Below are 27,909 nucleotides of genomic sequence, written 5' to 3' on the forward strand. Positions count from 1 at the left end.
GGCTGCACCTATAGTGCTAGGTATTGAAATAACAGCTGGGGTGGCAGGGTTGGCAGGGTTGGCGCTTAAGTTAGTATCACGCAGACTTAATCGTAAGGCATTGAAACACGACGAGATCAGGGTTCTGGCCGAAGCAAAGCTGAACACAGTGAGTGAGCGAATTTCCACGGCACTCTCTGACAGTAAGATCTCAGAAGAGGAGTTTCGTTCAATCCTATCTGAACTCAAAAAATATAACGGAATGAAACAAGATATTCGGTCCAAGTCTCGTAAGTCTGCTATCAGCGAGGACGAGAAAAAAAAGTACATAGAACAGGGGATACAAAAAGCCCAGCAAGCCTTTATTATGAACACCAAAGAGATCGTAGGCGGTTCACGTTAAACTGTTTCCTCGATATAAACATAACATAGGGGCGATAGCCGTAAGCGAGCCACCGATCCTATATGGTCAGTCAAAACTTACAACATAGATAAAGTGGATATGAAAGCCGACGAACCCAACTTATACTACTTGAGGGATGGGCCGGGTAGGGGGTTTGTAAGAGAAGAATTATTGATCGTACCGTACGGCACATTATTACCTCCTACCAAGGCACAGTAATTTTGTAGTAGGGGTAATAGTAGCAAGAGCTAATGGCCCAACCAAAGCCTTATTTACTAAATAAGGCTTTGTAGAGGGGTTTTATGAAAGTGTTTTAAAACCCCCATTCCCTATACTACTCAATTCCATATTAAAAAACATGGAATTCCTTGATCGTGGAATGTAGGAATAATTCTTCCATTATTCAAGAAATAGGGTTCATCAGATCCAACAACAGGGGCATATCGTTATTAATGCCCTTGGTCAAGTTTTTACGTGCATCATAGAACGTAGACTGAGAGAATGGGTAGATGTAAATGATGTTCTCTCAGGCCGGATTTCCTACGGATAATATCTTTTCACTTCCGTCATTAGCACAAAACATCCTAGAAACCCCAACCACCGTTTTACGCTGCAGTTATTGACTTCTGCAAGGCATTCGACTACAAGACGGTCTTCCTGAATTCATGTATCCATCTAGCTGTTTCAGTCCGGTCGACGTGATATATCACATGAAATAAAAAGACAGACACATTTTACACAGTAAATTTAATAAATGTGCACAGAATATATACTAATATATGTCAAACTGATGTACATGTATAAAGAACCTGTGAGTAACGCCCTTATTTGGTCATGTAAACAGTGCATGTCAGGTTCACAATTGCCCTGACTGGTGAAGATGAACATATCTCCACATTTTCAGTTCCAACGAAGACACTACATACATTAGTTGTTAGTTTGTTGTTTAAAGCCAAACTCAGCTATATTCTCGCTACAGGGCAGCTGTTTTCAAAGTAATCAAGTGTGGACAAGAAAATCCAGTGGTCAACAGCATGAACATCGACGTATGCAACTGGGATATGATTCACAACTTAAAAGGAGTCATTGGAAACTCATCTCCCTACTTCCATCTGGAGATATAGAATACTACTGAACAAGTAGTGTGATGGATGGTGAAGTCTGTAAAGCCAATGTGGAAAGAGCAGGGTGACTGATCAACATAACCCAGGTCAACTACTGTGTTGAATGGAAGGAATATGTGAACACATCCACCGTGAGACTAGGACACATCCAATACACACAAACCACATCAAGTGGCAGCTGAATCTTGCAACAAGCAGGTGATGCACCTTTCTCAAAAGCTGCTATCAGTTCTACCAGCTGTTAAGCTGGCATGAGAAGTCCTTATGCAATGAAAGTGGGACTGGATGTGTTACAGGTGGTGTAATGTACATACACCTTCAGTCACACGTACATCCTACATGCTGTGAGGCCTATTACTGTTGGCAATAGGTAAGCCTTATCTAGGCCTGTTGGTGTATGCTAGAAGCAAGACTAGATCTAGCAAGTTCTTCACAGCAACACAGTGACATCATGAATGGATCACAAAAACAATAATTACAAGTAAGACATTAAGACCCTGGACAACATGAGTTGTGTTGTTTGTTTGTACTACCCAACAAATAGAGTATGTGTTCTCCCTGAGCAGCACAGACACAGCAACACACTTCATACAGGAACAGGTACAGCAGTACTCCACGCCCACACTCTCCAGCTGTAACAGATGGACGGAGCAGATTAAAGGTGGAACGTTTGCAAGAGTGACCTATCACAGTGAAGAATAATATTCTCAACTCTGAATGCATCAACAAGAATATAAACCTAATGATACTGACAGGAATGTTAAACAAAAAACGCCCTTCACATCTCAAACTGAACCGAGCACATGTGTCAATATCCATGACAGATAAGTGCTTTATTGTCCTGACCAGAATCTGAACCAGTGACACACTTGACAAATGACACACCAAATGTACATCAAAAGGCTAACTTCACATAGAGACAATGATGGTGATGGTGACGTGATGGGACTGCTGACAAGATGCCAAGTGGACTCGCACAACCTCATCCTGCCTGATGGATCATGTCAGTCCTTCATAGAAATAATTACTTATGCTTTTCAGATTGAGAATTAATGCATTAACAGGTACCTTTTCAAGGTCAGCAAAAATGGACATGAAGTAACAACAAATATATTGTTATTTTCAAACTTTTTGTGAACAAATATCACCAGCATAAATAAGCTGTCAATGTTCAACATTAAAACGGCCATCTAAATCTTCCTCGTTTTTCCTTCAAAATCATACTCCATAACCTGCCAACACAGTCGCAGTTTGCTGTACAGAGTTGCTTCCCTTGGCTACACCAGGAACTTGTGACCACGAGTCCAAACCTTGGTTATCCTTGGTAATGTTTCTAGATTTGTCCTGACCATTACCATGTATGTATGTTCACCAAACTGGAGGTCACTGACTGTAGGGTGTCAGACGGTCATGTTCTTGAGCTCATCAGTACCTCACATCACATTAAATAAGACAAACTACACTCTTCCTTTTCATTCTCCTACACACAATGGATGTTCGTTGAAGACATTTATGCAACAACCTCAATCACTCACTCATACACCAATCCCAGCTGTTCCAATACCTCTACTGTTCTAACCTCTACTGTCTTATTGTCATATCATTTTGATCCCACTCATCATCAACAGCTGTTAATGTTTCAGTATAACGCTTCTTTGCTTCAATTCCTGATAGTGATGAGTGTTCAGTGGTTTAGTTACCTGCAGGACACAGATATGAGAATGGTTCCCACATGAAGACCACACCTGTTATGCCACTAATCACATCATTGTAATATACCTCAATAACCAAGGTTGATATGGTATCTCATAGATAAGACAACCTCCTACTACAGATGTATCTTACAGTCATCAAAATTTGGTTTATATTCAGTAATATATGGTACCATCTTACACATCATTAAAACCTGTGTGAACTACACAGCTGGCTTACTGTCTGGGGTGCTGGTGGTGTTGCCAGCACATGCACACACAGTCACTCTCACATTCACACACACATTCAGTCACACACATAGATTCACTCTCACACTAGGTATCACAGTCTACTCCTTCACAGCATCCTTTCTCTTCCTCACTGTAGGGCTGTCATCATTGTCTCTTGTTTGCACTTCTCCACTCTTCTTCTCTGACTCTTCCTCTGATTTATCCTCTGCTTTCTTTTCTCCCCTCTTGAAGAAAGCCCAGACCTTGGCAAGGAGTCCCTTCTTCTTGTTGGGGTCGGAGACAATGAAGCGCCTGGTGGTGAGGTTATGGATAGAGCCAAAGGCGATGGCCACCACAGTGCAAGCGAGACAGATCACATTGTATGGCATGCTGAAGTCTGGAGTCGGGAGAGAAACCAGCAGAGACTCAGTGTGTATTCTCAGGAAAAACTGGTCCGATTCATCCTTCATGCTGAAATATTAACCAGATTACAGCAAATATATACATTGCAACACATACCTTGTCATAAATAGAAAGACTATCATTGACAATTCTTTGACAGTACTCTCTTTTCTACACAAATACCTACCAGCTTTGTGCAAATAAAGGTAAAATATTACCATCCAGTAAACTGACTCAGAAATACAGTTATCTCCCTTTCTCTAGGAGTTTGTTTAGGGACGAAAGAGCTGTAGACAGAGGGTATTCAACCTGCTACTGATGCATGTACCCTTATGGTTGCATCACCCACTCATCACCAACATGGCTTGATGAGAACCTGGTATCACAGATACTGATTTGATGAAATTAACAGGCTTGATTAACACTCACTCCCACACATCTCCATGTTAAAAACTGGCAGAGAGCACAGTAAAAAGGATGAAACATTGTTCTCCCACCTTGTTCCGAAGACAGCTGACTGTTGGCCTGGGGCGGTGTAGTTGATGGAATCAGAGAGGACCGTGGAGATGATGGCGGAGTTGATGGGGAAACCATGGTTAGCATCTGGGGGGTACTCTGTCCACTTGAGGAACGCTCGCTCAAACTCGTAGCTGATTGTTGTGATGGAGTTGGCTCGGAGTCGGAACACTATCTCAAACTGATAAGATCTGATACGGTCTTTGCCCGGGATGTAGTGGATTTTGACTGGAGAAGAAAAATAACGTTTAACCACACGAGTCAAGTAATGCTGAAACATTAATGGTAGTGCATGGATAATGGTACAGCATGGATAATGGTGGTGCATGCATAACGGTGGTGCATGGATGGTGGTGGTGCATGGATGATGGTGCATGGATGGTGGTGGTGCATGGATGATGGTGCATGGATGGTGGTGGTGCATGGAAGGTGGTGGTACATGGATGGTGGTGGTGCATGGATGGTGGTGGTGCATGGATGGTGGTGCATGGAAGGTAGTGGTGCATGGGTGATGGTGGTGCATGGGTGGTGGTGGTGCATGGATGATGGTGCATGGATGGTGGTGGTGCATGGATGGTAGTGGTGCATGGATGGTGGTGGTACATGGAAGGTGGTGGTGCATGGATGGTGGTGGTGCATGGATGGTGATGGTGCATGGATGATGGTGCATGGATGGTGGTGGTGCATGGATAATGGTACAGCATGGATAACGGTGGTGCATGGATGATGGTGCATGGATGATGGTGCATGGATTGTGGTGGTGCATGGATGGTGGTGATGCATGGGTGATGGTGCATGGATGATGGTACATGGATGGTGGTGGTGTATGGATGGTGGTTCATGGGTGATGGTGCTTGGTGATGGTGCATGGATGGTGGTACATGGATGGAGGTGCTTGGATGATGGTGCTTGGATGATGGTGCTTGGTGATAGTACATAGATGATGGTACATGGACAATGGTACATAGATGATGGTCCATGGATGGTGGTTCATGGGTGATGGTGCTTGGTGATGGTGCATGGACGGTGATGCTTGGTAATGGGAGAGTGAGGTGGTACCTCACCAGTTGTTATGTAAAAACATTAATGGATAGTTGTGATACTCACAAGGACTGATGGTGGCACCGTTGTTCTTTATGGTGAGGGACTTATAGAAGACTCGCATGAACCATGGCAAGGTGTCCATGTAGATGATGGTCAAGTTGGATGACAGTGTATTGTGGACTTCACACATCACACCTCCTCTTTCAAGGCCATAACCTGACGACAAAGACAAAAAGTGGTCACACAACGATATCACAGTGATTACAGTCATGCACTGCTAACAGTGTGTGATAGTGAAGGTGGTTGTGTATACCTGGGGAACAGGGTTATTTGAACCTGGGTCAGGAGGTTGAGTGTTCCTGAGTAGGAGCTTGGGTGTCGGTGTGCATCTGGGGCAAGAGGTCATGAGTACCTGGGGCAGCAGGTCGTATGTACCTTGGGCAGGAGGTTGTGTGTACCTAGGGCAGGAGGTTGTGTGTACCTGGGACAGGAGGTTGTGCGTTTGTTACTGACCTGTGATGTATCGCTGAGTAAACAGTGGTGGAGGCTGAATGTCAAAGAAGGTGAGGGCACTGTCAAACTTGGCTGCAATGTTGAGGACCTTCCCACCAGAGGTGCTCTCCCCAACATCATACACTGCATAAGTTCTCGACTCATGGCCGCGGACAAAGCTCTCTCGACGGGTTGGTTCCGGTGTCAACTTGAACTTCTTGTCCTAAAACAAATAGTCATCATTTTGGTTACTACAGAATGCAACCATCGTGACAAGTCACAGTCACAGCAGATAAACAACAAACAACAAACGATTCAACATAGAGCGGTGCATACAACTTACATCCTGGTTTGAGACATCGACATATACTGTACTACTACTGGACACAGGGCACTGAGTTGACAGGGAGTTTCCAAAAATCTTCTTCAAGGACCAATCTAAACAGAAAGTAAATGTCAGAACTGTGAATGATTTATTTGTGATGATACTTAGACGAAAGCCAATGGTCACTGATGCTGGTGATGGTGGTGTGACATGAAGCTGGAGTTACATGTCAGTAGAGGTTGAATAACCTCTGATGTGACGAATGCATACAGTTATGAAGGTTTGTTCGCATTCAGGTATAACCCAAAGTGGCACTGACTGATATAACCCAAAGTGGTACAGACTGGTATAACCCATTGTTGTACTGACTGGTATAACCCAAAGTGGCACTGACTAGTATAACCCAAAGTGGCACTGACTGATATAACCCAAAGTGGTACGAACTGATATAACCCAAAGCGGCACTGACTGATATAACCCAGAGTGGGACTGACTGGTATAACCCAAAGTGGTACTTACTTATATAATACAAAGTTGTACTGACTGGTATAACCCAAAGTGGCACTGACTGGTACAACCCAAAGTGGCACTGACTGATATAACCCAAAGTGGTACTTACTGGTATAACGCAAAGTGGTACTGACTGGTATAACCCATTGTTGTACTCAATGGTATAACCCAAAGTGGCACTGACTGGTATAACCCAAAGTTGTACTGACTGGTATAACCCAAAGTGGTACTGACTGGTATAACTCATTGTTGTACTCAATGGTATACCCCACTGTTGTACTCACTGACATAACCCATTGTTGTACTCACTGGCATAACCCATTTTTGTAGTCACTGTACTTTCTGAGATAGCCCATGGTTGCACTTAGTGAAGGACCTGAGTGAGTGAGTGAGTTAACATTTAACGTCACATCGGCAATATTTCAGCCATATCGTGACGAGAACATTTAATACTGAAATGGAAGATATGTATTTTATAAATAAGCCTATAGTCAAAGGACAGTAAAACAACTAGAATATCACAGTTACAATTTAAAACTAGAGTTGAACGTTAATACTAATATAATTATCTGGACAAATCAGTATAAAAACAGGCTATAGATCTCCAATAACTGAAGGTAGATTGCCATACTATGGACCATGGGGACTTACAGTACCTTTGCTACCGGCATGGACCCTAGTTGGATTTACATCATCCCTTCCGCCGCTGGAGATTGTATGAAATGCTAGCCAAACTTAAAATAACATGAATACTACGATTAAAAACCTGGTAGACTTAAATTTACATCAAATGTTTTGGGACTTACATACTCTCTCAGGAGGACAATAATTTTACAATGCTTCAACCCCCTTTGAGGGTACAGCCACTAACAATTCTAGTTACTAATCTAAACTACCAATCATTAAAATATATCTATCTACAGAAACATATCACTCAAAATTCAACCATGAAATCGATTTCCTTTAAAAAAACAATGACTAAATGACAACTTACAGTGGTAAAAAGGTCCTTGGTAGTTTTGACATTGAAATATTTATCCCTTATGATGGAGAATTCAACACAGTCAAGCAGGATATACTTGACTGTGGTTTTCTCATCACAAGGGAGGCTCATCAACAGGTATGCATGTGTACATCTCGTATGACCAATACGACATCGTTGTAGTATGACCTCTTCAAATCGGGACTGACAACCCAAGTGGGTATAACCAATGTAAGGTTTTATCTCATGTAATTTATTGATACCCAACTGGGTGTCCCATTTCTTTTGCATCAGATCACAGATACAAGATCTAATGGTGGCTTTATAATCGCTGTACGGAATAAGAAGTGGTGTCACAGATTTGTTGAGTGCTGCTTTAGCAGCAAGGTCAGCCAATGTGTTACCTGAGATTCCTACATGGTTGGGTAACCAACAGAAGATGATGTTGTATTGGCCAGTAGCAAGATTATTATACAATTCAATAATGTCAATTAAAAGTGGATGTTTGCGAGAAATATTTTTAATAACCTGAAGGCAAGAAAGAGAGTCTGAATAGATTATATATTGTTTATGTTTAGGGTGTCTTTAGTATGGCATCTGCTTCAGCTTTAAAAATAGAGTTGTTATCTGGTAGTCTAGAAGACAGGAGGAGAAGAAAGAAGACAGGATGGAGCTATGTTTTCCAGCTCAATGCTGAAGAAAGAAAGGGTTTAATTCTGTGCCCTAGAGGTGGAATAACAGAAGACTTCTTGTCGTACAAATCCTCATAAAGTGGATTGAACACACAGTTATATGTAGGGTTAGATTCATTATGAATGACCTGATGTTTACTTACTTGGATAGCCAGCGTTGATGACGGTTGTGTCAAATACCACAGACAGACTGAGGCTGAGTTCTATTGCTTGCTGCTTGCACTCAGCATCCTGGACAGCAAACATACCCATGCCTGAACAAACTTGTCATTACATACAAAAACCTGACTGATACATTTTCAAAAAAATCCATCATTTATTGACAGAGAAAACTGTTCATGATTTCTCTCTCTCTCTCTCTCTCTCTCTCTCTTTCTCGCTTGCACGAAAGCACACATGCACGCACATGCGCACAGTGAAATGTAATTTTCTGATTAAGATTGATATTATATACTTATCATGACTTATTATGCTTCTTCTGTCTGAATATAGTGGAACACTTGAATCCCTTGAAGTTCCTTTCTTTAAGCGGAGGTAAAATCAGCACTCACCTGATGAGTAACTTCCCTTGAGCCTGTGCATATTGGGTGCAAACCAATCACATGACAAGCCATGCTCTTCACTCTCTCCTAATACTTGCCCAGCACCCAGATCTGCAGGGAAGTCCAGAGTGTCATGAGAGTAGAGGATGGGAGGGTTGACCTCATGAGTCAGGATGAGTATAAAATATCAATTATAATCAGAAAATTAGACATTTTGCCCTATCCTGACTCATGCATATTATGCTTGCCAGAATCCAAGGAAATTGGTGGTGGGTCATGCCACATCCTGGATTCTCTGGTTGTCATGCCTTTTACGTTCTGAAAACCCCATAGGAACTTGAAAATGGCACTGTAGATTTGCAGGCTTTCAACTTTGGTTCTTGTATCTTGGGGGGGACCACAATTGTCAAAAACATTTCCCATAATTTATTTAAGATATCTTCCTGTGGTTTCCAGATATACTAGTGTCCTACTAGTTATCTTGTAGCACCTTCATCAATTGACACACGTAATGGCATTGTGTAATCATAGCTTTTGGCCGTGGCCATGCCAATTTACACTTATCAGAGGGGGACACAAAGTACGCAGTCTAGACTACCAGTTGTCCGACTTCCAATTTGTGGAAGTAGTGGTGGCTGAGCGGGCTAGGCAGCTGACTTTGTGTGCTGGCGATTAGGTGCCTGACACTGAGGGTGCAGATTCGGATCCTGGATGGGATTCAACACATAAAGTACTAGAATTTGTACTGTACTAAGAAAGTGAAATCCCAAATGTGACACATGTTGCACAGGTCTACATCATCTTGACGATGAGTTTTTGATTGGCCATCCGTAGCATCATCATGCAGGACCCCATGACTACTGCAATCTTGGTCCAGTTGCTCCAGTTTTCGTATTGCTATGCAAACTTGCTGACATCGGAGTGGATGACTGTGGAGCTCTGGCGGCCTTTTCTCCCACAAAGTGTTGCTTCATCATGCACGTCACCTTCTCCGTAACTGTTGCATAAACAGACCTGGGTCGAAGCTCTGCTTTGAACGTTGTGGCTGAGACGAAGGGGATGACAAACGTCATGTTTGTGATGGCTGCAGGTGCTGACCCAAGTCCTGTACCTGAGTAGAAACTGTTGCTGTCGCACTAGCTGTCGTAACAGGTCGACTAGAACCTGGGCAGAAGGATCGTGGGTTCTTGAGTTCTGCTCCGGAAACGAAGCCCATGCCTCCATTTTGAGACTAAATTCAAAATGTTTCCATTGAAACCGGGAAAATAATATACCACATAAACCTGTAAGTACCAAAAGGCACCACTTTAGGTTCTGACTGATGTATGAAACAAGTTTTTCAGAAAAATATTGAACAGTTTTGTAAATAACATAAGGCACCACTTTGTGGTCTGCCTCAAGTATCTGCCACGTTTTGCTGAAAGATATTAAATAGTTTTCAAGTTCTGTTCCGGAAACGAAGCCCATCCCTCCATTTTGAGACTAAGTACGAAACGTTTCCACTGAAACCGGGAAAATAATAAATCACAAAAACCTATACATAGCAAAAGGCACCACTTTGGGGTCTGCCACACATATCTACAAAGTTTTTCAGAAAAGTATTGAACATTTTTTGAATTCTGCTCCGGAAACGAAGCCAATCCCTCCATTTTGAGACGATGTCCAAAACATTTCCATGGAAACGGAGAAAATAATAAATCACACAATCCTGTAAAGAGCAAAAGGCACCACTTTGGGATCTCTCACACATATCTACCAACTATTGCTGACAGATATTCCAAAGTTTTTGAGATGTGCTCTGGAAACGAAACACACATCTCACTTTTGAGACAAAGTCCGAAACGTTTCCATGAAAACTGAAAAAAAAAAAAATCACAAAAACCTGTACACATCAAAAGGCACCACTTCAGGTTCTGATTGATATATCTACCAAGTTTTGAAGAAAAATATTGAACATTTTTTTAGTTCTGCTCCGGAAACGAAGCCCACCCCACCATTAGACTAACACCAAAATGTTCCATGGAAAAACAAAAAAAGTAAAAATGCAAAAACTCTGCAAAAAGCAAAAGGCACAACTATAGGTTGAGATTATTACATCTATCAAGTTTGGTCTAAAAATATTGAACGGTTTCTGAGTTATGCTCCAGAAACAAAATGATTACGGATGGACGGACAGACAGACGAGGCATCAACTCGATTTTCATAAAAAATGAAGACTGCCGTAATTTAGTTGATTATAAGGCCAAAACTAGTAAAGGATTGTACTGTATCTGGATCCCAGTACCTGAACATCCGTCTTCTAGGCCGAATAACGTGAGAGAATGGCATATCATGTGACTGGTTTGCACGTCAAATGCATGGGCTCAAGGGAAGTTACTCATCAGGTGAGTGCTGATTTTACCTCCGCTTTAAAGAAAGGAATTTCAAGGGATTCAAGTGTTCCACTACATTCAGATAGAAGAAGGAGACAAGGTAATAAGCATCAGTCCGGATAAGGAAAAAAAAAAACAAGTAATTTTTATAGAGAAAGACAATTTGAAGCTCATCCTGTTCCTATCTGCTTATTTCTTCATTTTCCCCAAAGTGTAGTGGAAACATCCTGTGGTCACGTGAGAAGTTGTAGAACTGTTTTTCCTGTTGTCAGCACTGAAAACCACATCCTTGACATCTTATAAGATGAGACCAAAATCAGTCCTAATATTTCTTTGCTTACAAGACTATATGGCAGACTTGCGGAACTAGTGCTGGTGCAGAGAATGTGTATGTGTGATTAGTCTAAAACGACAGTGGCCCTGCTCTTGTCTGCTGGTACAATGATGATGTCTGGATCTTGCTTGAGTTGTTTGATGGCCAGTCTGTCAGACCAGCTACTACAACACCTGAACAGCCAACACCACCGCATTAACTACACTACAGAACCTGATACCATGCTGCCCTTCCTTAACGTCTTTGTGACCCGCCTCCCGACCAACACACTCCAGACCACTGTTTACCGCAAGCTGATGCACATCAACCAATATGTGAACTACCACTCCAACCATCCACCGCAGGTAAAGATTGGCATAATATCCACTCTCACCAGGAGAGTCAGGAACATCTGCTCTACCAATCTCCATGAGGAACTAAACCATCTCGAAGACGTGTTCAATGGCCTCAATGATTATTCACCCGAATTGGTCAACAGGACCATTGCCCCCACCCCATCAGCATCATCTAAACCACCAAGAACAAGAACAGAGCCAGCACCGATAAAAATCTCCATCCTCTACATTGGCAAGACTTCACACCAGATGAGCAGACTCCTGAAGCAACAAGCCGATATACACACCACATTCTCCACTTCACAAACTCTGAAAAACCTTCTACAGGCCAGTGGGCACAGCCACTCAAAAAGCAGAAAATCCAATACAAAGGGTGTTGTCTAAAAATTGAACATAACTGTGGACAATCATATACATAAACTGGCGAAATATCCAGGTCAATCAACACCACATTGTAAGGGCACCTGGTATCAACAAACAAATCCGACAACAAATCAGCTATATCAAAACATATTCAGTCCAACCCCAATCACCAAATCAACTGAATGGAATACACACTACTGTCCACCAACCAACCCGACTTCACCTAACGAAAATAAACAGAGGCCATCCTAATCAAACGACACTCATCCCAGATCAGCAGAGATCAAGGTTATTTCATCCCGTCAGCATAGGATGAACTCGTCAACAAACCCTAAGTGCTTGTAAACATGTCCCACTCTGTACAATCCACTGGCCTCTGTATGCCACCTATTATTAGTGGCCTCTACACGCAATGCTGTCATCTCATTCCATTCTACCTCCATTCTACCTATCAACCAACCCTAAGAACTTGCATGGCACGAGATAATGTCTGATAAAAGCCGCTATCTATCAAACGAAGCCTTTGTAACCCTTTTCCCATCCCATCCTTTTCATTGACCACTTTTAATCCCCGCCCTAAATTTTGTGGCCATTGTTGCCATGAGCCAACACTCCCAGCTGACGTGATCTGTCACTGTCTCTAGGTTATGGCAATGTCTGTGAAACAATTTACTGTGAATCTTCTAGGATCTCTTTGGTTTTCGTAATGAAAGCTTGTCTGGCTTGTTGTACACCCTCTTCAATGTACTTTTTTTTCCCTCATCCACACTAATGATGGACTATTACGTGACTTGGTTCAAATCTTGTTTCATTCTAGGATATTTCACGATTTCAGACAACACCAAACGAGACTCCTCCTCGTTTTGTTGTCATTTAACGCAGTGAAAATACGATCTCTTACTGTGCTCAACTTTCCTTCAGCCAGAATTCTGATCTCATCGTGTTTCAGTGCCTTACGATGCAATTTACTAGAAGCAAACTTAAACACCAACCCAACCAACCCTGATTCACCGTCTGTTATTTCGATGCCACGATTCATTGGAGTAACTTTTCAGCCGCGCCGGGGCCTCTGCAGATGACTGGAGCTTTTGTTTGCCTGTCACATTGGACGACTACATATCTGAACCCGCAGGCCTCGTGCTCTTGCATTTTACGTGTGAAACTTTTACCGGATGGTCCTATTGTAGTCTCAATGTGTTTGATGAGGGCTTCGAAGTCAGCATAAATGATTAGGGTACTGGCATCTGGTTCTTGTGGTTGTCAAATTTTTAAAGTATTGTCGCCTTCCTTGGGCATGTCGATGCATATCCTCCCAGTGTGATTCCAGCAGGTCATCCCTGGTGAAACTGTGCACACACTGTTCACAGAAGTGTTTCTTCCCGCAGTGCTTTGATTGGTCGTACAACAAACTGCGGGAGTGTTTATCGCCATGTAATGACCATTGCCTGTCAGAAATAAATAAATTCTGCGCACATAATCAGGCATGGAGCTGATTTCATGCAGGACAGTTTTATTACCTTTGTGTCCAAAAATATTGACTGCCAAATGGTTCAGTTTTTCAAAAGTGGTTTTGTGAAGTCCCATCCCAGTTAACTCTGTCGTTTTCGGGACAGCGTGAAGATCTGTTTGAATTCACGTTGGTTGGAAATAAGATAGCTCTCACTGAATATACTGCACAAGCATTGTCTTTATCTCTAATGTTGACCATGTCTTGTGATTTCTTGTAGTAGGGGATAAATCCAGCCTTTGAGTGGCATGTAGTTAGCTATATCTAAACAGACATTATCGATTTTATCCATTACTCATGTTCCTGGGATTCTTGTATTTTATTAAACAAGTCGTCTATGGACGCATCTATCATCTCGGGTTGAGTTGCGACTTCTTGTTTACCTCTGAAGTAGGTAATTTTATACTTCCCAGATCTGCCAGTTCCTCATTGACTTTGTCAGCGATCAGAGGTTTGAGGCCGTCGATATCTATTCTGGTCTACAACCCCAAAGGTAATTTGCTACGGTGTGTTCAGTTTGCAAAAACTGTAGATGGACTACTCTGTTCTGACACAACAGTTTTACTAGCTCGGCTTTCCTCATGCGGGAATAACCTCTAAGGCCCAACTCTTTAGCTTGGAGTTTGAGTTGCTTCAGAGTTGGAGTCTGCTGTATGTCGAGTGAACTCAACGGCTGGGGTTTACTAAGTCGAGAGTAACCAGCATTCCCTTGCAATCTGTTCCAGCTCTCAAACAGTAGGCACGGTTATACTCAGGTGTTTACAATCTCCACCTCGGCGTCCAGCTAGGGAATCATTAAGGAGGCACCCGCATAATCCTTAGTGAGCACCCAGTAGATCTACTGCGGTGTTGAAGTCCGATAGAGCTAGACAGACAACACTGATTATGCCCTCGGCCCATCCGGAACATATGCAGAGTAGTAGGGACTCTCGTGTACAGTCAGGCCGCAAAAATCCGGACACTTCTGTTTTTAATCAAAAACGTTTGGATAGTGAAACGTACGGACTACAGAAACTTTTATGAACACAACTACAGTAGAGTTACTTCCGTTTGACAGGGCAATACAAAAATATACAAACGTATACAAGTTTCAAAACACTTTGTTACAGACATAACAACTTGAATTTTCATATAATAACCAATCAATGCATATTATCATGTCTGGATAGATTATACATACACGTAACAAAACTCACTTGTGATAGATATCTACATGAAGGTAACAGTTCTGAATGGCGGAGCTTTTTACTTTGGACCAGGCATTTTTCTCGGTGCTTCTCGGAGATTAAGCCTTTGTGGCCGGTCGGCACACTGGATGAAATGCAGTGAATGAAATGAACTTTCATGTTGGTCACTGGCACACTTGTGACTGGCAGCATTGTCACAAAGTAAGATCACGTGTCAACCACGTGATTGCATCTGTCTGTCAAATGGTCGTAGCCAATCACAAACCATATCCGATGTCCGAAATTGTGCTTTTGCTGATAGAATGTCCGAATTCTTGACCAAAATGTTTACACATAACATCAAAATTGGCTTTAGGGTTTTCTCTTTGTATCTGCAAATTTCTTTTTTTTTTTGCACGGCAGTAATTTCACATCTTTTACGCCTAGGGGCGGGACTTGCCATTATGACTGACAAGCATCAGCTGATCTCATTCTGACACGATCAGTGTTTTACACAGAAAGCAAGCATGACAGGTATTACTCCAACTAACCAAAAGTGAGACCTACTTATTGATCAAAATCACAAACTAACGACATCTTCCACTCGGAAGTGTCACTTAACAATTACCACTGAATGGGGCTCACGGTGCGAAAGGATTATCCAAACCTTTTTGATGTACCGCCGGATTAATGAAGCAAAACTGTATGTAATTAGCTAATCTGTTACCGCTGATTAGCGTTCGGATACGGAGAGTGAAGCACCGGATTATTGAATCAACAGGTAATGAGTTTACATAAGTAAACAAGATTGGTGACAGCTAGTTATTGTTCGGATATCGCGGGAATCGGATTGTCGGGGTCCGAACTATCGCGGCCTGACTGTATTTGCAAACGAGGTGCTGACAACATATTTATCTTCCTGTGTTGATACACATTTACTACTCCACCTACAAAGTTAATCCAAGTGTACTCAAAATACTTTTTGGCTGCGGAATCTGAAACCATACTTTCACCACGACTGAAGCACCCTAGGTCTTCCCATGTCATAGTTTGTCAACAATGAGAGGCTTGAGGTCACCAATATCTTTACTTCTACCTACATCCATCTGCCATCTTCTCAGATAATCTTCTGGGGGTGTAGTTCGCTCGAACTGTAGATTATTCATTGTTATTATAGCAAGGTGTAAAACCAATCTCTAACTGGGAGTCTGGAGAGGGAAGGGAGGTAACTCTGTCAGTCTTATCTGCCAGGCCAAAAACAAGGCAGCCCTTACACCTCTATCCTGAGGAGACGCCAACGTTTGTTTATGTAGTCCTTCCCATCTCATAAATAAATTGGTGCCGGTATACGTTTGCCCCCTGGTCTCTACATAGACAAGAGTGGCATTTCAGTGGTTATTGTCAGGCTTTGCCACCGACTGCGAGCGCTACCAGTTTCTCTTGCTTCTCGCCACTCTTATCATCAGCACCAACAGCTGTTCAAGCAGTTCGTCACACTCCATCTTATAATATACAAATAGTTTTTTAATTCTAACAATATAACACCAAATACATGTGAAACTTAGCGAGATAAAGGTTAGGTTACACAAGGCGTCTGGTCAGGCAGAGACACTGCTGGTGTACACTGGGTTTCTTCATCCTTTGTGACTTCAAAGGTAGTAATACTTGTGCAACAATAGTTACCAAGCCTGTGTGCTTCCACAACGTCTGTATACTCCCCTACTGGAAGAACGCAGGTTATGTGCACTTTGATGGCTGCGTGAACTTTGGTAGCAACATGGACGCAGACAGTTGTGTGATGGTTGGAACTAAAGACAGGTCCTATGTAAAGATGTGGACCTGTGATGAAGTAGAAGGTTTCACAGATGTCTGAGTGATCTCTACCTCTCTATGTCTGGCATGTGAGGGTACATTCATATGAGTTATCTTTCTGGCTTTGGGAAACAAAGGTCGCCACGGCGAAATGATGAGATAAGCAGCTAGTATGAGTATGAGCTCCTGAGTGGTTACATGGCTTTAGACATGGTTCATGTGGAATTGTTTAAGTTAGTCACTGATTTTGGTCTGTGATTTGTTAGCACAGATAATGTTCCTTGGGAACTTAATAGGGAGTAAAATTGTTCTCTCATGGCGAAAAGTTTAAAGAGTTTGGAATAGCTGACCTGGCAGACTGGTCTGATGTGAGTGGCTAGTGAGTGGTAGGCAGCATCGTACAGTTTCACAGCCTTGAACAGAGTTGCAAGCCCCACCTGGTAGCAGACACATTACACTTAGCAACTAAGAAAGAAATATGCTGACAATATGACATGCAAAAGAATAAGTGACTCATAGGGCCAAATCTGAGCAAATTTTGTAAACAAAAGTGTATCCTACCATGATCACTTACACTTACAGTTTGATCAATACCAATGACAGACTTTACAGATGTTCTCAAAACACTACATCCGCCATTAAGATTTAACACTGAAACAATGAGTGTCTTTAAGAATGGCAGAATAGGAGGAGAATGATGGAGTGAGTCATGCTGTTAAACCAGGGACATCTTACCTTGGTGTCACACGGGAGAAGCTTCTTCCAGGGCGTGAGATTCTCTGTACACACAATCTCACTTGGCAGGGCTCCATAACGAACGAACTTGCTACTGTAGGAGTAGCCCTCAGTGGCCACACCTCTGGGCCGGAAACTCCACTTGGGAGCAACAGTTGATTTTCCATCAAGGAAATTAAGTGAAGTGCAAAACAGTCCAGACACAGCATTGACAAGCTCAGCCCATGTCTGATCTACACTGGGAACAAACATACAGGAGTTAACCAACATGATCAATTAAACATACTGTATTACAAGGGACCATTGAAAAGTATTGTACAAGATATGGTACAAATGTAGAGGGTATAGCACAAATGTACATGTTGCACCAGTGATTATTGCCAAATATACATAAAAAATCAATTTTACTTTTTCACAGTTGGCTTGAACCAAACCCAGAACTCAGCTCCAGGTGGGGCGTCTTCCACTGGGTACCCCCATTTCTTATGGCGCCAGAGGCCCTGAGTCTGAGACAGGTGCAGCTCTTGAACCCCATATGTAGACACAACATCGCCCAAAGACTTTGGGAACAGCCGATAGTGATGAACTGGAAGAACAATAATTTTCTGAGGTTAATCAACTGATAGAGTATATGAAACAGGTAACCCTACAGAATGCAAAGGGGTGTCTCCTCAAGGCATGCCCAAGTGAAAGGACGTTAGATGAGAAAAGGGTGCCTGACCCTAATAGCTGCAGAGGGGTACAGGATCAGAAGGGTCCTAAGAGGTACAGATGGACCTGGATATACATCAGTGAGTGAGTGAGTGAGTTTAGTTTCACGCCACACTCAGCAATATTCCAGCTAAATGGCAGCAGTCTGTAAATAATCCAGTGATCAACATCAGCATCAATCTGCGCAATTGGGAACCGATGACATGTGTCTACTAAGTCAGCGAGTCTGACCACCCGATCCCGTTAGTTGCCTTTTATGGCAAGCATGGGTTGTTGAAGGCCTATTCTACCCCGGGACATTCAGGGGTGGATATACATCAAAGGCATCGACACCAGTAAACACAGCAAAGTAGGAGTCACTGAATGCACCAACTGAGTGATGTAGTGTGAAGTCTAAATGCTGAAGTAAAGCTGTAGTGAGGGTTTGGCTGTCCAACCTGTGCTCAGTAAAATGCATTCCTGTACCCGCTACAATAATGCCTACTAGAGAGTTTACTGCACTGAAGCTAGATGTATCATACTTCTTTCCTCAACATGGAGGCTGCACTATTGATTAATCATGACAGACGTTGCACTCTCAGGAAAAGATGCGCCACTCAAAATGAACAGGCATACTATGTCAAGCTACCTATGAGTCTTCAATTAACTTTGAGAAACGTGGTGCAACCACGTGACAGTGATCACTTCCGCGTGGAACACGCGAAAACTAGGGTACACGACGTACATGTTTCCTGATCTTGAATAGATGCGTTCCATATTGTGGTGAATTGAAAATGGAAGTATGTATGTCCGCTGTCTAGAGGCTTGATGAATAACTCTTCCTTGAAAGTGTCACTAACTGATGCTGAGCCATAAGACGCTGTTCCAACGATCACAAATAAAATCGCTAGCAACCGCATCTCTCTTTCCCCTATGGTGGCCGCCATTGAGAAGTTCCGCAGATAAATAAAAATTGTTGTCAATAAAATCATGCGTATAAAATAAGTAGAAACATTCGCAGAGCTGTCAATTGTTTACACTCACCAAATAGTCACGTTGAATTGATTGTGGGTTAATTTGGATTTATTGCTTCATGGAGTAAACACACGTGCAGCAAACCGGCCCAAAACAAAGCATCACACTGTTTGGAACTTGGATCAATCGTTTAGGGTCATAGTCAAGTGGTTGAAAATACTCCACAGTCATCTCGACTCAATGTTTGAGTCGTCTCATGAAAATATACCGATGTTTTGACAAATTTGTGCGTCACTGCAACTGATTTTATTTGGTAAGTAGATCTATGTTCAAATATACTTGTAGTTCATCATAAGTGAATGATTGTAATCGTAACATGAAAAAATACGGACTGAAGCTGACACTCATTCAAACAGGTTTCAGGTAAGTACACTTATGCATTATATGACGACTGTCATCAAATGGCTTCAAGTAGCGGCATGTGGTCCATTCCGAATTGTACGTTGTATTTGTCAACCAAACTTGAGTTCAAGTTGAGATGACTTGCCACCTCAAAGCACAGTACACTACCTCCTATGGCAAGCAGTGTGGCCAGTGTGTTACTCTCCAAACAAAATCTGGATCACAAAGTCTGCTGTCTGTTTGGTTGAAGGAGTCTGCATTGTCATCTTCACCAAGAAATGTAATATGATTCAGTTCCAAAGACATTTGCCTTGAAATATGAATCCCTACATAGTAGAATGTGTTGAAGTATATTTCCTTGCAAATTGTGATTTTGAGACCCAGAAATCAGCATCGCTTTGATTCAGCAATAATATGTACATAGAAAGTTGCATGGCTGAACATATACAGACTCATGCAAGTTATATTCAGGCACTTTTCCAAGCTGGCGTCCTTGTATATATTTGCTCAAAGTTTTTACAGTAGGTTGTGTGAAAAGTAAAGGATGCCTACTTCTAATATTTTGTCAAATGGCTTTTTACGTTAGCTACTTCTCGGAACCTCCCTGTAATGCTCTTGTACAGATGTGAACATATTTTACAAATTACAGGTGGTGTTTGCTAGACACAACGATTTTTGTTGAAAAATTCAGTGGTGGTGATGATTGCAATTGTCTTGTGATTTCTTTAAGTTTCAGCCAGAGATTCTCAAATTTAGTTGTATAAGGTGTCGGCCAAGTTAGCAGCTTGATGTAATTTTCTTGTATTTGTATAACAAGCACATTGTCATCATGGAAAATGAAGTTATTTCCAGGAAAACGCCTGGCTACAAGAAGGAATTGACAATGTTGATTATTCTGCAAAATTAATGTTACAATCCACAGCCACAAGTATTTCTACACAGTAAAGTGTAATGCAACCCCCAGTTGGTGGGCACATTATCTACTGATATAATTCATGTCATTACATTCATGTAGCTTAATAATAATAAAATGTTAACATGAAATGTCGATTATGCAATGAATTTACAGAGGTTGTCCAACACCCAACACCTTGTCAGTGGGTGCCCTTCCTTAGCACAAACAGCTTAGGTCCCAGGGTAGAATAGGCCTTCAGCAAACCATGCTTGCCATAAAATGCGAGTGTGCTTGTCGTAAGAGGCGACTAACGGGATCAGGTGGTCAGACTCGTTGACTTGGTTGACACATGTCATCAGTTCCCAATTGCGCAGATCGATGCTCATGTTGTTGATCTCTGGATTGTCTGGTCCAGACCCCATTATTTACAGACCCCCGCCATATAGCTGGAATATTGCTGAGTGCGGCGTGAAACTAAACTCACTCACTCACTACTATCGTCTCCGCCATGCCTGTGGCTTTGACCCCGAGGTCCATCCATGGTACGACCCTGAACATGTCCAAGGCGTCCTGGAAAATGACAGTTTTGAACTTCTGTGGAATAGGCCCATATACAGCCTGAGATGAATTCCTGCCAACAAACCTGATCTTGTCCTTTTTGATAAAGCCAATGAAATTATATGTATCATCAGAGTTCCAGATAATTTTTCAAGAAATTGGGTATTTACTCCCATGTCTGTTTGTGTATGAATAATTGCATTTTTTCAGTAGTAACTTGCATTTTGTATACTCCCACTAGTAAAAGGAATTGAAAACTTTTACCCAGAGTTTCTTATCCTTATTGGGTACTTATTTCTTCTAAATATTTAAATTGGGTACTTAACTCTTCTAAACATGTAAATATAAATGCATCTCAATAGACTAAATGTTTTTAGTAATTGTCATATTGCCAAACATTTGGCAGCCATTTCTAAATACTCAACATGGAAGTCATGTGACTGTTACAGTAACCCCAGACAGTGGCTTCTGCTATAACAGTATATAAGCATAGCTTACTATTAGCTAATGCTGTTGTAGAGGTTGTGCGCCATGACGAATCATATGCAAGCCAGTGTAGCTATTTGAATGAGGTACACAAGATGTTATAGACCTATTGGGTTTTAAGTGATTCTTACATGTTTTTTGTATGCCCAAATTCGCAATTAATTGTGTAAATGTGATTTTTATTGAGTAAAATATGCAAATACACACCTTATCTGGAGCTCGGTTCATCAAATTTTCTGTCCTTTTTTACAGTAATGTGATTGGCAAGATTCAGGAAAAGCATGATAAATATGCAGACCTCACCTTTGAAATGTCTCACTTGCATTCCAAGTACACTGTCATCAGGCTCCCCATTGTTTTCGGTGCCCTTTGTTTGGTACCTCCTGACCTCTTCATGCAGATCAGGAGAGTGCCCGGGTTCTCCACCGTGAGCACAGCCCTTCGCTGTCAGGACTGCGTGTAGAGAGGTTGAGGGCCCTGAGCTGATGTGGAGCCATTCTGGCCTGACTGTGCCATGATCACCAGAACCCTCTCTGCTGCATTTCAATTCTAATCTGTAAAACAATAATAACAGCAGAAAGTAGAAAGCACATTTCCTGGATAGAGCTGTGCTTGAAGCTAACATCATCAGGGAATCCCATGTCTAAAAGGCAAAAGGCAATTTGGAGAAAATTAAAATTACAGTACAAGACAATAAAAGAAAAGGTACTTCTCCAATTTGTCGAATCCCGTAGATGAAAATAAGGTTTGGACTGAAAGAAAGAAAGAAAAAGAGGGTAAAGAAAAATATATTCATCAAACTAAACAAACTCTGTAGAAATAATGAAAATACCGCTACAGGCAACTGAAAACAAATGGTGATGTTGAGCATGATAAACAGCCTCCTATGGATGCCAGTGAAAGGTTCTGGAAACAGTTGTGGTCTGTACCCAGCTACTGGAACCTGGAGGCATCATGGGTCTGTGATTATGACCACGCAATGGATGAGAAAATAACTAGGTAATTTTTCTGTTACATCTCCCACGACTGCCTGAAGAAAGTTGTCAAAAAGTCCAAATCTAAGACAACTCTGGAATTGGAAACTGTTCCCTTGTGTCCAAATGCCATTACTCCACTGTTTTAATTCTCTTGTGGACAAAGGTGATATTTTTCCTCCATGGTTCTGCAGAGGTTGCACGATACTCCTTCGCAAAATGGAGACTTGAGTGATCCCCAAAACTCACATGTTTGAATACACAATACAAATCATTCACAGGCTGTTTGGCAAACCTTGTGTCATCTTACTGCTCATCCAATGACATAATTCACAGAGAGCAGAAGGGGGTGAGAAGGGGATGTTGAGGGGTGCAAGGAATAACTTCTTGTACAGATAATGATTTTGGAAGAGGCTAAAATGTACCACTGCAACCTCTCTATGTGCTGGATAGACTACAAAAAGGCATATGACTGTGTCCCTCATGAATGAATTCTGAAGTCTCTTCAGTGTATTGACCTCCCAGAGTGACTACTCGATTTACTCAAGTCTTTAATGAGTTGCTGGTCGACTCAACTTGAGATGTACTCCCATGGGCAAGTGCAGACTTCAGCATCTATTCCAATCAAAAGGGGAATATTTCAGACGGACTCTTTCAGTCCTTTGCTTTTTTGTCTGTCTTTAAATCCCTTGAGTTTTCTGCTCAATCGGGAGGAGGGCTACCATCCAGATCCCCAGCACCTCTTACTCATCTCTTGTACATGGATAACATTGAACTCCTTGCCAAAGGAGATACCAATTTGAAAGAACAGTTTCTCCTTGTTGAGCCCGTTTCTAATGATAATGGCAAGACATTTGGACTCAGCAAATGTAATACCCTTCATTTGAAATGTGGCAAGGTAACTTATGAAGGATTGGTCAAGTTAGAAGGGGGAGGAGTTATTGAGCATCTTGTGGAACTGGAAGATCAAGACTATCATGGATTAGGTTGGAATGCAAGTTCGAGACAAGCTCCAGAATGCCTATATTCAAGATAAACTTTAGGCCGAGTAGAAATCTTGTCTAAAGAAAATCTGGAGCTTATTTCTAAATGCTTGAAACTAGGTCAAAGTCACCAATACTTTTGCTGTGCCAGTCCTCTCCTATTCCTTTGGAGTAGTTGATTGGACAAAACAAGACATCCAGAGTCTTAACCGCCTGACCAAAAGGATCATGATTGGTAACAGAGCACACCAGCTTCTTTCCTCTCTTGATCGTTTACATATGCCAATTAATTCGCATGATGTTCGCATGAAATGTCAACTGTGCAGTGAATTTACAGAGACTGTCCAACACCTTGTGAGTGGATGCCCTTCCTTGGCACAAACAGTATATCTTAAAAGATATGATGGCATGGCTTACTGCTTTTTCTATCGTCTCTGCCATGCCTGTGGTCTTGACCTTGAGGTCCATCCATGGTATGACCCTGAACATGTCCAGGGCATCCTGGAGAATGACAGTTTTGAACTTCTGTGAAATAGACCCATATACAGCCTGAGAAGAATTCCTGCCAACAAACCTGATCTTGTCCTTTTTGATTTATTTATATCATTGAATTTTCTGTCCCTTTTGACTACAATGTGATTTCAAGATTCAGGAAAAGCATGATAAATATGCGGACCTCGCTTTGAAATGTCTCGCTTGCATCGCAAGTACACTGTCATCAGGCTCCCAATTGTTCTTGATGCCCTTAGTTTGGTACCTCTTGAACTCTTCATGCAGATCAGGAGAGTGCTCGGGTTCTCCACTGGGAGCACAGCCCTTCCTACAATCTGGGCAATGCAGAAGTGTGTTGGGGAGCCTTCATATTACCCGGAAAGTTCTTGATGGGTTTGACTAGGCAGTGTTTCCTGGTAAGTCCCATTGGCTGTCTGGGCTGCATGTAAAGAGAGCAAGGGCCCTGAGCTGATGAGCACAGCCCTTCCTACAATCTGGGCAATGCAGAAGTGTGTTGGGGAGCCTTCATATTACCCGGAAAGTTCTTGATGGGTTTGACTAGGCAGTGTTTCCTGGTAAGTCCCATTGGCTGTCTGGGCTGCATGTAAAGAGAGCAAGGGCCCTGAGCTGATGAGCCTTACCAACATGACTGTGCCAGGATCACCCGAACCCCCTTTACTGCATCTTCATCATTAATCTGTAAATAATAATATGTGCATTTATATTGCTCTGAACTCTGAATGCTAACATTCAAAGCAAAGCATATTATTACCCAGATAACCCAAGCTGCCTGTTAGGCACTAGTAGGTTATAGTCACATGACTTATCCCACCAGGTACCCATTTTCGGCTGGGTGAACAGAGGCAATCTGGAACAAACTCTCTGGCCCAAGGTAAGACCATATGTGTTATGTGTATCGTTGTGGTGCAGGTCTGAAGTCTTAGAAACCATCGGAAGTCAAGCTGCCAGTCACCCATCCGAGCACTGTTTGCACCGATTGTTGCTTAATTCCTCCTGATTGTGACCTGAGCTCTATGCACAGGACCACACGCCATCACATGGCTACTGTATGATGTTACTGTATTATGTCGCTGCATTCATGTGGCTACTGTATGATGTTACTGGGTCATGTCACTACATTCATGTGACTACTGTATGATGCTACTTGGTCATGTCACTGCATTCATGTGACTGGTTCATGTCACTACAATCACGTGGCTACTGTATGATGTTACTGGTTGATGTCACTGCATTCATGTGACTGGTTCATGTCACTACAATCACGTGGCTACTGTATGATGTTACTGGTTGATGTCACTGCATTCATGTGACTGGTTCATGTCACTACAATCACGTGGCTACTGTATGATGTTACTGGTTGATGTCACTGCATTCATGTGACTGGTTCATGTCACTACAATCACGTGGCTACTGTATGATGTTACTGGTTGATGTCACTGCATTCATGTGACTGGTTCATGTCACTACAATCACGTGGCTACTGTATGATGTTACTGGTTGATGTCACTGCATTCATGTGACTGGTTCATGTCACTACAATCACGTGGCTACTGTATGATGTTACTGGTTGATGTCACTGCATTCAAGTGACTGGTTCATGTCACTACAATCACGTGGCTACTGTATGATGTTACTGGTTGATGTCACTGCATTCATGTGACTGGTTCATGTCACTACAATCACGTGGCTACTGTATGATGTTACTGGTTGATGTCACTGCATTCAAGTGACTACTGCATGATGCTACTCTTTCATGTTGCTACATTTATGTAGCTAGTGTATGATGGTTTGGGTTTTTTTTTACTATTTATTTTTATTCGCTTCACTTGGTTACAGTATGCAGATCAATACTCTGGGCTCAGTAATCTATTGTAATTGTAAACCCCACTTTAAAAGTCATGTGGAGTAAATGAAGCAGGCACCAATTAATATTATGATCAAGACGATCAAGGATACTTCCTATTGAGACAGGCACAGAAGTCTGTTTACACTGTAGTATTACGAGTCGAGAAACTGCATCACTTGTTTATGTCCTTATTTAACAAACATTTGATGTTTTTATTTTCATGAATATTGAATAGTCTCATGAGCCCAACAATAATCAGTGACACAAGTAAGATTGATTGACAGGTTATTCAATCCATAGATCCAGCAGTACAAAATGTTGAACATCATAGTCTCAAGGAAATATCATGGGCAGTTTTTGGAATTTACTGGTTTTGGATTCACAAACTTGTGTTAATTTAGACTGTTGAATGGGTGAACATTGAGTTGGTTTTAACTTAAGTGTCATGATTATGAGATGTTTTGACATATACAATACAAAGACACTCGTGGTGAGAAAGTACTCACTTCTTAAATGGTGAAGAGCAGCAGTCCAGTAAACACTCTGTTGTCATGGTTATATGAACCTGACACTGTGCTGCAATTTGTCAGTTAATGTTGTATTACTTGTTCATGGATAGAATTGATGTAAATAATGATATTAATAAAAACCATTTGGTTTCAGCATGGGAGATCTTGAGTCTCCTCAGGTTGACCTGTGACGTGTTTGGGCATGGGAGATCTTGAGTCTCCTCAGGTTGACCTGTGACGTTTTTTGGCATGGGAGATCTTGAGTCTCCTCAGGTTGACCTGTGACATGTTTTAGCATGTATATATTTATTGCTTCAGGTTGACCCAAGAATCCTGCTGCCATGGGTAAATACAGCAACGTGCCGATGACACGGAGAAGTCAGTCTGGGGGAGGAATCAACCTGGCTCGCAGACCAAAGAGAAATGTGTCTATAAAAACCTATGTGAGTTGACTGTCATGTTGTGGCTGTGAGAGATGCACAGTGATGTTTGATCGTGGTGCAGTCATGTCTGTGTAATGCACAGTGTTTGATCTGTAGTTCCATGTGATGCACAGTGGTGTTTGATCAGTGTGATGCACAATGGTGTTTGATCTGTAGTCTTCTGTGATGCACAGTGGTGTTTGATCTGTGGCTCACTGTGAGTGTAATGCACAGTGCTATTTGACCTGTGTCTCTGTGTGATTCACAATGTTTAATCTGTGGCTGTCAGAGATGCAGAGTGATGTTTGATCTGTGCCTGTCAGAGATGCACAGTGATATTTGATCTGTGTTTCTGTGTTATGCACAGTGATATTTGATCAGTGTGATGCACAATGGTGTTTGATCTGTAGTCTTGTGTGATGCACAGTGATGTTTGATCTATGTCTCTGTGTGATGCACAGTGCTGTTTGATTTGTGTCTCTGTGTGATTCACAATGATGTTTGATCTGTGGCTGTGAGAGATGCAGAGTGATGTTTGATCTGTGTTTCTGTGTTATGCACAGTGATATTTGATCAGTGTGATGCACAATGGTGTTTGATCTGTAGTCTTGTGTGATGCACAGTGATGTTTGATCTATGTCTCTGTGTGATGCACAGTGATGTTTGATTTGTGTCTCTGTGTGATTCACAATGATGTTTGATCTGTGGCTGTGAGAGATGCAGAGTGATGTTTGATCTGTGCCTGTCAGAGATGCACAGTGATATTTGATCTGTGTTTCTGTGTTATGCACAGTGATATTTGATCAGTGTGATGCACAATGGTGTTTGATCTGTAGTCTTGTGTGATGCACAGTGATGTTTGATCTATGTCTCTGTGTGATGCACAGTGCTGTTTGATTTGTGTCTCTGTGTGATTCACAATGATGTTTGATCTGTGGCTGTGAGAGATGCAGAGTGATGTTTGATCTGTGCCTGTCAGAGATGCACAGTGATATTTGATCTGTGTTTCTGTGTTATGCACAGTGATATTTGATCAGTGTGACGCACAATGGTGTTTGATCTGTAGTCTTGTGTGATGCACAGTGATGTTTGATCTATG

At 42.0% G+C, this 27,909-nt stretch overlaps 2 protein-coding genes across 5 annotated transcripts in view; one reads left to right on the plus strand and one right to left on the minus strand.

Moving 5' to 3' along the window:
* Window positions 1–1,112: 1,112 nt before the first annotated feature.
* On the minus strand, window positions 1,113–19,196 carry LOC137257343 (GPI transamidase component PIG-T-like). Its single transcript, XM_067794656.1, has 11 exons — window positions 18,993–19,196; window positions 17,966–18,143; window positions 17,558–17,795; window positions 17,173–17,259; window positions 8,535–8,622; window positions 6,226–6,320; window positions 5,904–6,105; window positions 5,454–5,606; window positions 4,328–4,574; window positions 3,581–3,899; window positions 1,113–2,138 (listed from the first exon to the last, which is right to left on the minus strand). Exons 1-11 carry the CDS (start codon window positions 19,192–19,194, stop codon window positions 1,956–1,958), a joined length of 1,992 nt encoding a protein of 663 aa, XP_067650757.1. The 5' UTR covers window positions 19,195–19,196; the 3' UTR covers window positions 1,113–1,955.
* The window catches only part of LOC137257342 (protein Jumonji-like), a 55,704-nt gene continuing 46,600 nt past the window's right edge, over window positions 18,806–27,909 (plus strand). For 2 of the 4 annotated variants that reach the window (XM_067794652.1, XM_067794654.1), the window contains exons 1-2: window positions 19,447–19,535; window positions 26,707–26,831. In XM_067794652.1, coding sequence (XP_067650753.1) covers window positions 26,730–26,831 — 102 coding nt within the window. In that variant the 5' untranslated portion in view covers window positions 19,447–19,535; window positions 26,707–26,729. Of the gene's footprint in view, window positions 19,536–26,706; window positions 26,832–27,909 lie in introns of all 4 variants that reach the window. The other 2 variants (XM_067794655.1, XM_067794653.1) reach the window with 2 other exon arrangements.

Source organism: Haliotis asinina, chromosome 12, assembly GCF_037392515.1.
Source record: "Haliotis asinina isolate JCU_RB_2024 chromosome 12, JCU_Hal_asi_v2, whole genome shotgun sequence".
Lineage (NCBI taxonomy): Eukaryota > Metazoa > Mollusca > Gastropoda > Lepetellida > Haliotidae > Haliotis > Haliotis asinina.